Source organism: Corapipo altera, unplaced genomic scaffold (genome assembly GCF_003945725.1).
Source record: "Corapipo altera isolate COAL_440 unplaced genomic scaffold, ASM394572v1 2b, whole genome shotgun sequence".
NCBI lineage: Eukaryota > Metazoa > Chordata > Aves > Passeriformes > Pipridae > Corapipo > Corapipo altera.
This window is the reverse complement of record NW_020884874.1, coordinates 20095624-20110656: the sequence shown is the minus strand read 5'-3', so window position 1 is coordinate 20110656 and position 15033 is coordinate 20095624. Positions and strand designations below refer to the sequence as shown.

Genomic DNA, 15033 nt, shown 5'->3' with positions numbered 1-15033 from the left:
GGATGGGGCTCTGAACAACCCGGTAGAATGGAAGGTGTCCCTGTCCGTGGCAGGGTAGTTGAAACTAGATGAACTTTAAGGTCTTTTCCAACCCAACCATTCTATGATTATATGATCATATAATGCCCTAAATAGCAAACTATCATCTGCTACTTGTTAATCTGTCTTTGTCAAGTCCGGGAAGAAACTGTGAGAAATTTCTTCAAAATTCTTTTTCTTTTTGTGCAATTCAGTGTGGGAGATTTTTTAGTGGAAGTGAATTCAAAAGAAATGAACCTTTGCACTTTGAAATCTTTAGAGGCATTTAAGATAGCCCAAGTCAAACAGAACTATAGATCTAAGGCACTTGTCTAACGTAAATGTAAATATTAAGAACTCAAAAATCTTTGAAGTCTATTAAGGTTAAAGCTAGACAAAAGCATATAGTGTAGACTTATAATTCAATGACTAATATATACACATAACATTTCAATAAACTAAACTGAGTCACTCTGAAAAGTAATACATAATCTCGAAACATCAATAGAAACCCAAGACCTGCATAGCAAAGCCCAGGGAAATTGTTTTTCTTCCCAAGTCTGATCCTGGCCTTGCTGCTACAAAGATGCTGCCAATTCATACTTCCAGTTTCAAATCAATATTTTCAATGCTTTTGGACAGGGAAACATGTTGAAAATCAGTGGTGAATCACTTCATTTTCCACACTTTTCTGTGCATATTACTTATGAATTTCAAAATACAAATGTAGGATTTGTCTGCAAAGGGATACTGATTCCGAATTAGCTGAAGAAGAGGTATTAGAAAGGAGTTGAATGTTGTTAAAGTCCTCCTGAACCTTTTAATTCAGAATAAAACCTGAAATTTTAACTTAGATAAATGCAGTAAATGGCTGCAGAATTAATTAAACCCATCATAATTCTGAACCAAGCCATCCACACAGGGGTTGAATGTGCATTTACCTAGTTTGTGACTGGACCAGAAGACATTAACACACCCATGTAGGCAAGTTCTTAAAACAACAAACATGCCAGCTCTCAGCACAGCTCCATGGCACCCACTGCAGCGGCAGCTCCATCCTGGCTTCCCTGGAGCAGCTGCCAGGCAGGTCTGGGCGTGTGGGTAGGCAGCACAGGGCCCCTGCATGGCGCCTCAGACAGAGGTAACGGCTTCAGAAAAAAGAAAAACAACTTTCCTTGGCTTAGCTATGCAGGTCTTGGTTTCTATTGATGTTTGTACGTTATATATTACTTTTCAGAGTGACTCACTTAAATTTATTGAAATGTTACATGTATTTCACTGAGTCAGCACAGCATCCTGGACTGAGCACATGTGGCTGGATATATATGAACCTGAACTTTGCTCAAAACAGTGAAGGAAAACTAGAATTCTTTTAAAGCTTTCCTCTGACAGTGCATTTGAACTGTGAGTGTGCTAACCTGTTTGGACTATTTCCAACCATTAAAAAAAAATCTTACTAGTACATTCAATCTCAAAGCTCGATTTTCCCACCTTAGTTTCCCCAAAACTTCGTTGCATCAAACAGAAGAACGTGACCAGATTAGTGTTTGTGATCATACTTCTTCATCTCTCAGTACAGGCTGTAATGTATAAATAAAATGGGCCTATCATGTGAAAACATTGGTTTAGTCCAACACTTTAAAGCAGCAAAAAGTAATCCATAAAAAAAAATGTGTATCTGAGTTAAAACCAGGAATCAGCTTGGAATAAATAATAGTAAGAAAAATTCTTCAGAATTCACCCTGAACTCAAGGACCACTTGCTGCTGCTAGAGCCAGAAGATGCCACCTATACTCTGGTGTATGCAGCTTCTTAAAATGCACTCACTGTTACTTTCCCTCATCATTACCATTCACACAAATTAAAGCACTGGTGGGTAATTTTTAATTTATGATCATTATACTGCAGAATGTATATGTCATTGCCATTAAAAGGTACAGCTACAAGGTCATTCCATACAGGCAGATTTTGCTGCATCAGAAGTATGCAGGTCACATTTTGAATGCTTCTTCATACACAGGCAGGCTAGAAATATGTAAATGGAAACACAAGACAGTGAAACCACAGGTGAAGCTAAAATAGAAATTATTTTTTAACTGTATCACTGCAAATCCCATGAACTCAAAACCATAAAACTAACATCAAAGGGTGTTAATGAAACCTCAAATCCAGATTTACATTTGAATCCCTGCCTCAGTTGATGCCATATGTAATTGAACAGTCTCAAGCAATAGACTGGCCCATGCTCCCTGAATTTTTAAGAAAGACTGAACTTGCGGCTCATTGCATCCCAGGCCCTTTTCTGCAGTCAATTTGGTTCTTTTTTCATGCACACTCCTGCACACTGTGTGCACCCATAATGATATAACTGAAGCTCCAGGATGTCAAAGAAGAAAGGCAAAACCAGGTCCAAAACCACTTAACTGATCACCAGGCCAAACCTAAAAAGGACAAATTGAGCAGACTTCTCTCAGAATCACATTAAATACATTGCACGTTTCCCATAATAAAACTACACTGGAAAATCAAGCATGGTTTTTTTGACCATTAATATAATTATTATTTTCAACATACCAAATTTGGAATTAGATCAAGACACACAACCATGTATTTACTTGGGGAGAATAATATATTTAATGATGTGCTTAACAATCATAGAGGTAATTATGATTGGCAAAAATAAATGTTTTTAAAATCTACTTGAATCAAAAGATCAGTTTCAATACATATTTATTGAAATGGAATCTGAAAAAGAAATAATCCCTCCTGCTACAACTTTGACCCACCAACCTGAAGCTAAAACAGTCTGGATAGTCTTGTAGGGATGCTCCAGAGCATGAAAGTAGGGGATAATATTATCCACACAAACTGATGTTGCTAAAAAATGCAAATGGGAAATGCAGTGGGAAGTGGCTCATTTGCCCACAGAAGGAAATCTATTTGTTTGGTTTCCATAGAGAGGAAAGAGAAATTTTCCTAACCTTGAGATTTCTGGCAGGTCAGCACAGTAGGGCAGTTGCAGGCGTTTCGCTCATGGAGGAGTCACCAGAAGAAGGCTGGTTAGATATGTCTCACTCTGTTTATCATACGTAATCCTGGTAACCAGTTGCTGAGATATAGACTTCCACAGTTAATCAAACACTCACTGTCATGCTCATGACTAATGTAACATAAAATATTTGTTTTCCTGATGTAAAGCATCTTCTAATGGCAAATATCATCTCCAAATGAAGCACAGTGATGCTGAGGCCAGGGACACCAAGCTCACAAAGCAAAGAGGTTGCCTCCTGTCAATAGGAGGCCAATTGGGCTGCCAGCCATGGTTGTCTCAGCCTTCCCCCTCCAGAGTGTATCCTGAGACATCCCTATCTGTCCTTCGCATACAAATGAGACAGTTCTGACCAGATTCAGTGCAAATATACCACAACTCACATAGAGGTCCTTTTGCTTTCACAATGGAAAATAATTTAGGAAAAGAGCTCAGAAAGGTTTCTGAGTCCTCGCTTAACTTCTTAGAAAATCCAATACTTTTGATTCACATGGTGGAAAAGAAACAGTCACAGAAGCAAAAGGAAGAGCAAAGCGTACAAGGTTGACACAGTGTCCTGTGAACACAGTGTATTAGGTTCATAACCAGTGTCCATCCTGCTGTAGTACAATGAGTCCTAACCAGGGGGCTGTGGAGACAAGGAGAAGGCAGGGGAAGGCAGTTTAAAGGAGTCAGGATCAAAATTTGTGGCAGGTCAACACGAGAAACTGACACTTGAATGGAGTGATGTGAGGCACAGAAAAGGCTGAGATAGTTTATGAAGTAAGAGATGATACAGTAAATATTGCTGTTGGAAAAAAGGACTGCAGAAAGCAAGTATTACAAGTCTATTCCTGCAAAACCTGTCTGCTTTTTCTCCATGGGGAAACTGAGTTGTCTAGGCTGGAAGTACTTGCTTTGGATAGTTGTCTTTCTCTTCACAGCAGTCTACCTTATATTTCAATATCTTTATTAAGCCTGAAAACTTTGTATTGTAGATAAACTTCTGGCAGACTTGGACAAAGCAGCAAAAGTTTCTCAACATAAAGAGCCTGGTTATGATGTGCATTCACACATGCACCCTGACATGGCCTAGTACTTTCTCCTGCAGAAAGTCGATCTTGATCCTGATATCTGCTGTGCTGTTATCCTCATTGCAAACCCTGCTGTGCCACCCCAGCTGCCAAAAAGCAAAGAGAGTCCATAACCTCCTTCTGTGTTGACAGGTACGAAGGTGGATTAAGAGCCCAATGGTCAGCGTTGAAAAGCGCTCACATACCAGCCTCAAATACCCGGGGTCCACTGTGATGCATTTACCTCCAGCAGATTCAGAGCTTGAGCCTCCACTCTGCCAGACCTGCCTGAACGACCACCCTTTCCAGCGAGGGATAGCTCCTCAAGAGGCCGAGTCCTGCTCCTGGGAGAGTCAGAAAAACAGCAAAGTAAGCCACTATTTCCTTCCACCAAACTTTGTTTACATGTTTTACACTGATAATGGCTCTGTACTTACAACGGGTCTGTACTTACGAGATGGTGCTTCCCTTGAAGAGAGGGAATTCTCTGAAACCTGAAACTCTGCTGACCAAGGCTGTTGTGCACATTTGGGCTCTGCTTTCTACCTTCAACTTCGATACCTATGAAAAACAAAGGACTCTTCACTAAGATGTTGCGATGTACTCCCAGAGTATTTGAACAGATTAGCAGCAACGATAAGTATTATTTATCTGTTTTGCATAAACAGGTGTGAATAGGTGATGAAAAGGACCCAGACTTGCTAATTTTTTCCCTTCTGTCACATAATTACCAGACTACCCTTCTTCCTTCCCCCCAAGCCATATCTAGCTTTCTCTTTAGAAGTCAGAATTTGGCTCAGGGAGTTTTCCATGACAGGAGGTGATGATTCAGCAGAAGGGAAACCCTGTTTTGCTTCCAGTTATATCAGTATGTTATAAATGACATCGTTCTGCATGTTGTGCTGGGCTGCTGCACACAGATGTGAAGGTGGCAAAACTGTGAGGGCTGAGATGAAATGGTCAAGAAGGGGCTTTTCAGAGGCAGACTTTGTATCTTTTTTTCATCATTCACCTCCACCTAATCCCTGTGGAGACAAGCCAAATGCAGAACAGAAAGTTTTGCTCAGAGCCCGTTATCCCTAACAAAATTATCCCTGCCTGAAAATGGTGCGCAAAAAAAAGGAGACAGTTGTAGAAACATAAAAGCAAACAAATAAGAATCTTTCCAAGTACAAAGCAGAGCAAATGTGACAAGGCATTTATCAGAGACTTAGCACATAGATCAGAGCAGAAACATTTCTTCAAGCTGCATCTGCTGCATTTTTAAACAGGGAAATTCCAGCAGCAGGTAGAAATGGAAGTCTTGTGTGCTTCTTAAACCCAACAAAGGCATTTTGGTGAAACATGTGCAAGCAGAGGAGCTAATTACTCCTCCATTTTACTTCATTAAGAAGATTAATTTTGCTCAGGCTGAAGCATTAAAAAATGAAAGCACCAAAGACGGTGGATTCTGCAAATCCTTTGCCTTGCTGTAAATCACATGTACTCCTGTACAGCCGTAGGGCCTCACAGCTGATTTCTATTAGGTTTTACATGCATATGGGATAGATTTGGCTGAATGCAGATTCCCCTGGACCTCTCTCAGCCTCCTTACTGCAGGCCGTGGAGAGGCTGCTTACTCAGCAGGAGGAGTCTGCAGCAAGAGGGATATTTTGCACGCTGCTTTAAAAACATTGTTGTCTGGCAAAAGACTTCTTGGATAGAGCTATCCTGCATAAGGAGTCTTTTAAGTAAGTTCAAGCACAGAGTCCTTGATGTGATTAAATGTAAGGTCACTGTCTCTTTCTCTACAGTAAAACCAGGCAGGAAGCTTTTAATAATAAAGTCTGAAGGAGTTCTGTGTCTGACCTTTTCAAGGTTTAAAGAGTTTCTGGGTGAGATTCTGTTCAAGGGTTACAAATGGCACAAACTGCATAAACGTGAAATAACTCCCTTCACTTTAAATCAATGAACTTGAACAGACAGTTCCGTATTTCAAGAAGAGAACATGGTCTCTGTTAAATCAGCAGGGAGCTTGGAACGTGTCAGTCGTCTCTCCTAGCTAATTCTTGTTTCTTTTTCCCCGTTACTCTTCCTTCTCTGTTTTCCAATACTGCAACCAGGTACTGATATAGTGATTATAGTTCCTTTGTGCTGTGTCCAACACCAACCCCTACAAGGATCCTACTGACACTGTTCTTTTTCTCAAGGGCAAATTAACTCAAAAACAAATCAGCTGTGAAATATTATTAAAGGCTTATTCTGGCAACAATCTTTCTCTGACAGGTTTCAGGCTACTCTGATTGGCTTGAAAAAGGTCTTATAGAAACCAATCTGATCAAAACCCATCACCAAAGGGAACACATCTGTATTCCTATTCTTATTTCCAACACAGAACAATGGAAAAAAATCATTACTGTTTGTTTACTGTGATGGTAATTATGTAGTGAAGTCTTTAAAAACTGACTTTGTGTAAATAAGATTATATTGAAACTAAAAGTATTTTAAATAACGAGATTTTTTTCTTATGATATGCTTCCATTTCCACCTCCCCAGGCTTTTCTATTAAGGTATGTGTCAGGTGGAGTTTATAAAGATGATTACTGATGTAACCTCTACTAAGTCTTCTCTATTATTTGTATGATAGTGTATTACGTCTGTATTTTTATGACATTTTTTCCGCATTCTATACACTGGACTAGGTAATTTTCAAACACTGCCAGAAAATCATGCTAATTTTCACATGACTGACTTACATAGGTATATTATTGTTTTTTGTAACCGATGTGGATTAGTTATATGGGAGCTTATATCTGCTCTACTAGTGTAACAGCTGAAGCCCTAAAGGCTTTGGACCACTGCCAAGGTAATGATTTACAATAACCAGTCCTCGTTTTTCCATGTCTATCTACATAGTTCAGGTTGCACAAAATTCATTGGCTTGATGAAGAGGGTAAATTTCCCTTCAAAATAAATTACCATGCTGTGTAATGAATACCTTGTGTAAATAAGCCGGTTTTGAAAAAGCAGGCAACCCATCTTTTAGAGTTGCATTACAGCCTACTAAATAGAGAGAGGCTAACATGGTGAAAACTGGGTGTGATTTAAATCTTTCAGGTGAGGGTTTACGAGGCTGGGTTATTAGACATAAATCATACATACATACACACAGAAAAAAAAAAATTCTTTCATAATCTGCATGACCTGTGTATTCCATTTGCACTGTATTTTTATGCCCTTGTTTCAAATATTTCTGTAAATAAACAAAAGATAAGACCTTGTTAGTGAGCTCAAAATATCTTTCTTTTTTTCTCAAACAGACCCAAGAGCTAGGTTCAAAGCTTGTTCTGTTCTTTCCTCATTGTCTAAAAAAAATCCAGTTGCCCTATCCATCAGCTGACATTTGTCCTGAAGCATCACAGACACATCTCTATCTAGTAAACCAAAGCCTTAAATGTCTAGAGCTGTCTTTTCTTTCCAAAGCTAAACAAAACCTCTGTGCTGCCCCTAGCTAAGGGACAAGGGGAAGGAAAGAGCGAACTAATGTGTTTACCCCATTTAGGCAACGTGACTTCAAATTGCCAGGAGCATGTCTCTGCTTTCAGCACAGCCACCACTGCACAGGGGCTCAGGGGTGCTGAGTGGGGCATTCAGCCCCATTAGCCCCAGAAGGGGTCTGTCCCCACATATATAGTGGATTTTAGTCTCTTCACCCTCTCTTACCACCTCTGTGGGGCAGGTGGTGGAAAAGAGATGGAGGCTGCTGAGGCAGTTGCCCTGTCTTCCTACACCCGCAGCAGTCCATCTGTCAATAGTGTCTTCTGTGAAGGAGCATCAGGAAAATCTTACTTAGGGCAGCAGGGAATTCAATGCTCCTGCCTTTTTGGACAAGTCCTTTGCAGCTTAGTGGAAGTTAACTACTCTCATAGACACTTTTTGGATCGTGTTATTAAACCAACAACAGGAATTTTATTTTATAATTGAAAGTCATTCAAAGCTCCTATGTGTAGAAGAGCTCTTGATTTCGGTCAGATTTCAGCACTTTACCATATTTTAAGTCTTGCTTCAGGGATGAGGAATACTGAAAAAAATATTCCCAAACCAAAGGTTGGGCAATTATTTGAGATAGTTCTACTTACAAATCTCTCCTAAAAATAACATACAGCTTCTAGAAACCTGCATTTGAAATGGGGTAAGAATATGCTTCAGATGAAATAAATTTCATAAAGGAGTATAATAAAAATAAATGCCTTTTAATGGACTAAGAAAATGTGGAGATGAAAAAAAAATCTGACTAACTTTCCGTAAAGAAAGAGTTTGGTGACAGATCTGAGTGGGCTTTTTAGGGAAAGATGGTTTTCTCACACATTTTGTATAAAAAATGCTCCTACATCTAATGATCTGCTCTGGTAATGAGGCACTCTGTGATTTCCACTCTGATAAGTGCTAGTTAATACATAAACATGCACATACACAACACGGAAGTGAGAATCCTGAAAACTCAGTATGGCACAATTACTCCTGGAACCAATATGTGTGCAAAGTGCTGCAATAAAAGATAATTTGGAGAAGAAAAGTAGAAATAAGAAAAAAAGAAAGTCGGGGTAACAGAATTGTTCAGTGAAATCAAATCTGGAGAGGACTGTGAAAGGCTCTAATAAACCTAGGCAAATTAACAGCCTGATAGAACATTACCCCTGATACAGACAGAAACACAGTAATGTACTTTGATGGAATAATTATAACTACTCAGTACACACTGCAGGCTCTTGAATTAACCGTGATCATTTTAGAAGGCAGCCCTGGGTGCCACAGAGAGTAGCTTACTGAAGACCTTGGCTCGGAAGAGTAGCTCAGGAGGTTAATCCCGCACAGCAAGGCAGACACTCTATGCATTCATTTAGGAGTATAGCACTCCATCCACTGAATCTACTTCTGTCCCATATGGAGGCACGTGGGGAAGGATGTGAAATATACCTGATGTGGGTGAGGACAGACCAGCAATACCAGGGCAACAAATGCCTGGAAAAGGCCTCGCAGGCCAAATTATGTCATTTTTTGCTTCATCTCTATAATGAAATCCACTTTGAAGTGGCTGGCAAAGACCCTGGTAAGGATCCTTTGGAAAGAGGTTGTCAAGGAGCAAAGGACAGATGAAGAGGCCAATGGTCCCATGAGCCTACAGCTCAGGCTGACATTGGTGTGTGAGCCTTGTTGTCTTGCTGGCATCTCCCCATGCAGCGATTCAGGAAAGACTTAAGAAGATTTTCTCGATGAGTTTTGGTTTCTCTTTTGTCTCTTCTTGTTATTCTACCAGGGAAAGCTGCTGACAGGAAAAAAAACACATATAATTAAAATCATTTCAGAAAAATCATGGTGCTTTATTTGCCTGCTCCATTGCAATAACGAATGTAGAAATAGGTCTGGAAAGAAAAAATTAAAAGCAATTGAAAAGTTTCCATTTAAGCCAACGTAGAGCACAGAAACAATGAGAAAATTTTGTATGTGGTATAAAAGACTGAAAATTATAAGCAGACTTTAAATGTAAAAGTTACAGGGATGTGAAACTGTCTGCCAAAACAGAAAAGTCAAAGTTATTTACTGGTTGAATTTTAATATATTCATGTGTAGGATGTTCCTGCCTTTACACTTGGTAACTCCAGATTTCAGGGTATATTTTGTTATGCCCCCTAAGACTGGAGGATGGGGGCTTATCTCCCTGAGTTTGGGAACTGCATCTTGTATTCATAAAAGGGACATACAGAGAGGTAATCTATCATGTAACCCTGTTTTCACTGCTCAATGTTATACTGACAAGAATACTTGCAACATAATCCAAAGGAAGGTGTTAAAACCAGTAAAGGAAATCATTCTATACTACATGTAAGTTAGCCTGAGAATCCACAACCACTGGAACCCCACAGTTTCTGTTTGATTATTTTTCATAATAAACCCAGCCATAATATTCTGCTCCAGAAATATATTACAGCACTGTCTGAAGATTAAAGAGAGTTTCAGAGAAGCAAGTGGTTCAAGATGAGAAATTAGAACAGTAAAGAAGGTATTTTGTACTTCTCTTCATTCAGCAACTTCTGGTTGTAGAAGGTCTGCATTTTCTGGATCATCACAAGTCAAAGTTGTAGCTTAATCCTGTGAGTTGACAACCTCAAGTGAAAAACCCATTTTTCACCAGCAGAGCTTACAGCCATTTCTTAAATAGTTGTTTCTAGCTGACTACACTAAAGCTCTTTTAGCTAATGGTATAAATGTGTCACTAGTGGGGTTTTGATGGAATTTAGAATTGAGTACCTCGACCCATAAGCTTATTTATCTGCCAATAGGTGTCTGTGCTTTAGGAATTTGATTGTGTGTATATTCAAAGACCAAGGACTCAGATATGATTTTATTGCAGATCCTATAGCTTTAGCAAGATGAAAATCAATCTCAGATTTCTCAGCAGCTGTGAGAGTCAGCTGTGAAAGCAACACAAGAGTAAGGTGGGAACAAGCTTTGTTTCAGGGATTAAATCTAAATGCAGTACGTAGTTCCATGGCTTTGTAATGGATTGATATAGGGTTATTATGGATAATATTTATTTAGACAAGTCAAAAATGTTTAACACAAAGGCATTTTCAAATGAAAATGGCAAAGCACAGTTTGCAAATGCACAGGCTAAAATTATGTGTAATTTCAGTGAATGGAAAAGCCTGAATAGCAGACAATTGCCTGTGGCGGGTTTTACAGTCCCAACTGACAAAGAGAACGTCTATATAGCACAGAGCATATAAATCAGTTCCATGGCTCAAAGAAGTGATGTGATACATCAATCATCTGCTTTACAAATACACAGTGAAGCATTCATTCATTTTTACATCCATCGTGGGCCTTTTCAAGTGCCATAAACTTAGTAAATTAATTGGACAAGTCAATATCAAAATCTAAAATTGTTCTACTTCTCCTATCTGAATGTTGGTTCAACACTACTGAAGATAATTAAAATATCTCTTATTTTAAAGAAACCGTCAAGGGTTTTCCCTGAGGACATCTACATCTGGAAAATTATTTATTGTACTTTTCATGGGGTTTCCATAATACCTGAGTTAGAAATTACATTCTTTCTCTTTTTAAAATTATCTTTACTTTTAATATGGTGATTATCTAGCACCTTTTTGACTCAAAGATCCAAATTATTTTGCTGACAAGCAAAGAGATCAGAGAAAAGTATTCCTTTATACATAGGTGGTAGTAACCAGAAAATAACCCAGCACACTGGGTGTGAGGAATTTAGGCCAAACACAGTAGACCAAATTTCTGTTTAATTTTGTCCTGATTAGCAAGTGGTCAGACATGTAAGGTCAAGAGATTTGCTTACTAAAATGGAAGAATGTTCTCAATTTCTTCAAAATCTTAGTATCTGAATATTTATTATCTGATGTTAAAGAAGAAAGTGAACAAAATCAGTAAAAAAGTACTTTGTTTGAAAAGAACATTTTTTGTACAGTTTAATGCTGTGCTGGCTCCATCTGGTCTTCAAAGGGTCTGTTTAGCAAGAGCAACTGGAGTTGCTTTCTTCTATTGGAGTTTGATTTTAATCTGTTTATCATCCATCTTTAAGCATTGCTTCAGCTCATTTTCAAGATAATTCCATGCTTCATAGTAGATGAATAAAGGGGTCTGTTGCATTGTGTGATAAGGTCATACAAACAATCTGACAGGCAATTAAAGAGTAACAACACTAAAGACAAAACAAACTCTGTCATATATGTGTGCATAAGAGCATACACAGACAGCTAAAGACTAGGTCTGTAGAATAGCTGTGTGACTTAAACCCAAATTCACACTCATCCATCAAGGGAGCCATAAGTCACATTTAACACGGTCAGGGAGTCCAGGGCTGCAGAACAACAGGGAAGATGAAGATGAAGATGACAGGAGTGGCTGCAGGGCCACCTCTGCCACCTGGCCAGGGCCAGGGCCATGTCAGCAGCAGGACTGCATGGAGCAGAAGGGTGAACTGAAGCTTTCTTGACTTTTTCACTCCTAAAGAGTTCCTTCCTTGGCCAGTTTCTGTCCACTCATCCCAAACAAGAGTAATTTCATGGCTGGCCTAGACTGTGCTTTTGAAGACTGGCAAGTGTTAGTCTTGTATGTTTCTTCTCTCTAAAGAAATGTATCTCCAACCCAAAACCATGTTTCATAAAGAAAACCTTGTTTCTTCCTCTAGTTCCTCTATATGCACCAGTCTGTCTATTCCAAGAAGTCAGATATGACAAGACATTTGAAGTGTCAGTATGAGTAACACTGTGAGCAATTTTGTTCTCATCTTAGCATTGTAGATGTTGCATTCCTTTGCAATTTATAAATATATATCACTATTTTTCTGTCTAGAACTTGCAGATAACCTTTTATGTAGAATTTTCCTCTTTGCACAAAGAAGTTATAATTGGCTAAGAACTCTGTAGTAAAGTCATGTATTCTGTAAATTGTATTATAATGTTGGTTAATACATTGCATGCTGCTCATTTAAGGTAATTTAATGCAATTCCCACATCCCAGGACTCCTCAGTGTCTTCTATCTTAATACACTGTACTTGCTCTGTACCTCATTATACGGTTTCCATTTTGTGAAATCTTTTCATCCCTCTGAATAGCCATCTCAGGATATTCTAAAAGAGTTTCTCTAATGTACTCTCTGGCTTTGAGAGATGCGTGATAAATCAACTTTTATTGCGATTTGCATTAATGGAAAGATAATTATTTCCAAAGCAGCAGTGCAGCTGCACAAAGACTTTGTACGGTCTATATTGTATCACACCATATTGACATCACCATTAAAAAAAAAAAAAAAAGGCCTGCTCAGGCTCATAACAGTCACATTGTTTCAAAATTATTTTGGAGCCTTAATGGCAAAGACATTTTAACGTGGTAAAGACATTTTAACATTCCCTGGTAGTTTTGTGTAAGTTAGGAAATTAATTTAGTAGGAAAACAGAAATCACATTTTTCTGATAGGGATCTCAGAGTGGGTTGTGGGGTGGGTGTCATCCCATCTGGTATCTGGTATCAAAGCACGTGGGTCTGGAAGGAGTCAAGCCCATAGGTCTTCTACGAACTAGAAATGACAATTTTAAGGTACTGAAAATGAATGAACCTTTTAAGAAATCCTTAACAGTGAGCTGTGATGTGAAACATGTGGTTTTGCTTTCCTTTGAAACTAAGAATCTTTTTTCAGATAAGTGGATTTACTGAGAGAAGTAAAACCAAAACAAAACACAAATGTGTTAATTCCAGTAAACACTTTACAAGTGGTGTGATAGCACCTGATAACTTCTGCCTTCTGGAAAAAAATCTACTGCCTGCAGCTAAATACTTAAGTCTTGTACACGGTACTGTGCTTCAGAATAGTGTTGAGCCAGCAAATAGAAAACACAAAGAGGCTAGACGTATTTCTCAAAACCATGAAGGATTAAGCATGTGAGAATGGTCTTAAAGACAATGAAGAAGGATGCACTCTTGCCCTTGAAAGATAAGAAGAGCTGCTGAGAAGAGGTACCTCCAACATATTATTGCTGAAAGTATGAAGTGGAAATCTGAGAACTACAATTTAGATAACTTTCAAAACTGCTAGGTGGGGAAAACAAACATCTCTCCACTCCCAAGGCATCTTCTAACTACTTCACACTAATAAGCTTGTATAGGTGAAAATGGAGGATGCTGTGAATGCCTCCTTCTGCAGCTGCATCACTCTGTAAGAGCACACACAAAACCATGCAGCTTGCTTGAACCCTGGGTAGCCCACCTGAACACCCTTCGTGGTTAGAGGATTCCTGGGCTCTATTCACTGTTGCAAGGATTATTTGTATCTTAAGGGGTTTCAGACTGAAGCGCAGCTGGGGAGGAAAGCTACAGCTCCTGCCTGCTTCTCAAAGATCTAATTCTTGAGAGTGGCCAAGTTTTGCCACCAGGGATTCAGGTCTATTTCAGCAGCATTATGGAAAGCAGGAGAAACAGATCTGATTTCTCTAGGTTGGAAAGAACTGTCACAACCAGAGCATTTGTTGGCAGTCTTGGTCTGTTAGACAAAAAGAGGGATTGATGTCCTTGAGATGCTTTTCAAAAACCACTCTGAAAAGGGAGGAGTTAGATAGCTAATGCTAACATTTCTCCCTCTATTGTCAGCATATTGGTTGTTGTTACTCTTACTATGAAGCATCTAGAGGTGCTAAAGAGGCACCTGCAGAGTTACCTATATACCTAGAGTTACAGATTATACCTTAGAAAACAGATACCTGAAAAGTAGCATTTATTAAGATTATGATGTTTGGTTTCCTAAGAATTTTTTTTTTTTTTTTTTCAATCTAGCCCACAGGAACCGAAGGTCTTTGAGAAAGATATTTTGGCTTAAAAAGCAGCCCTTTCATCAAAACAATTCCCCAAGCCCCAAGATACATTTACAGAAAGAAAAATATAGCTGCATGCAAAGCCAAATGCATACAGAGATACAACACAATCCTTTTTTCTACATAATAAATGACAGCTACTGGGGGAATGGTTACAGATGAAAAGAACAACCTTGCTTTCTTTTCAAAGCACCAAGGGGAAATACATGAAACAATGAAACTGTTGAATAAGACTCTGTCAAGATAAATATCATATATCTGAAACATATCTTTAAAATCTGATTACTATAACTGGAAGAATTTCAGACATCTGTGTATGTTCAATCACCAGTTGTTTTTGTCAGAATTGGAAGACCAGAGTTTTTCTGTTTAGTTTTGCTTTCATGTTGCCACGCATCACTGAAATGTTACAAGCTTTTTAGTTCCAGCTGTCTCTGAGGGTGGTTTTTGTTTTTTAAATTCAAGATGTCAGTAAACTATTCTTATTATATTCCTAATGTCTCAAAACAGCATTTAATATCAATATTTGGATTGA

At 38.7% G+C, this 15033-nt stretch overlaps 1 protein-coding gene and 1 long non-coding RNA gene across 2 annotated transcripts in view; one reads left to right on the top strand and one right to left on the bottom strand.

Moving 5' to 3' along the window:
* The window catches only part of SGK1 (serum/glucocorticoid regulated kinase 1), a 67903-nt gene that overhangs the window by 19850 nt on the left and 33020 nt on the right, over positions 1-15033 (top strand). Inside the window, exon 2 of the mRNA XM_027633667.1 lies at positions 4273-4488. Coding sequence (XP_027489468.1) covers positions 4273-4488 — 216 coding nt within the window. The remainder of the gene's footprint in view (positions 1-4272; positions 4489-15033) is intronic.
* LOC113942580 lies at positions 3567-5282 on the bottom strand. The gene is made up of 3 exons (XR_003525967.1): positions 4557-5282; positions 4364-4463; positions 3567-3695 (listed from the first exon to the last, which is right to left on the bottom strand). It is a non-coding gene; the product is annotated as an uncharacterized LOC113942580 (long non-coding RNA).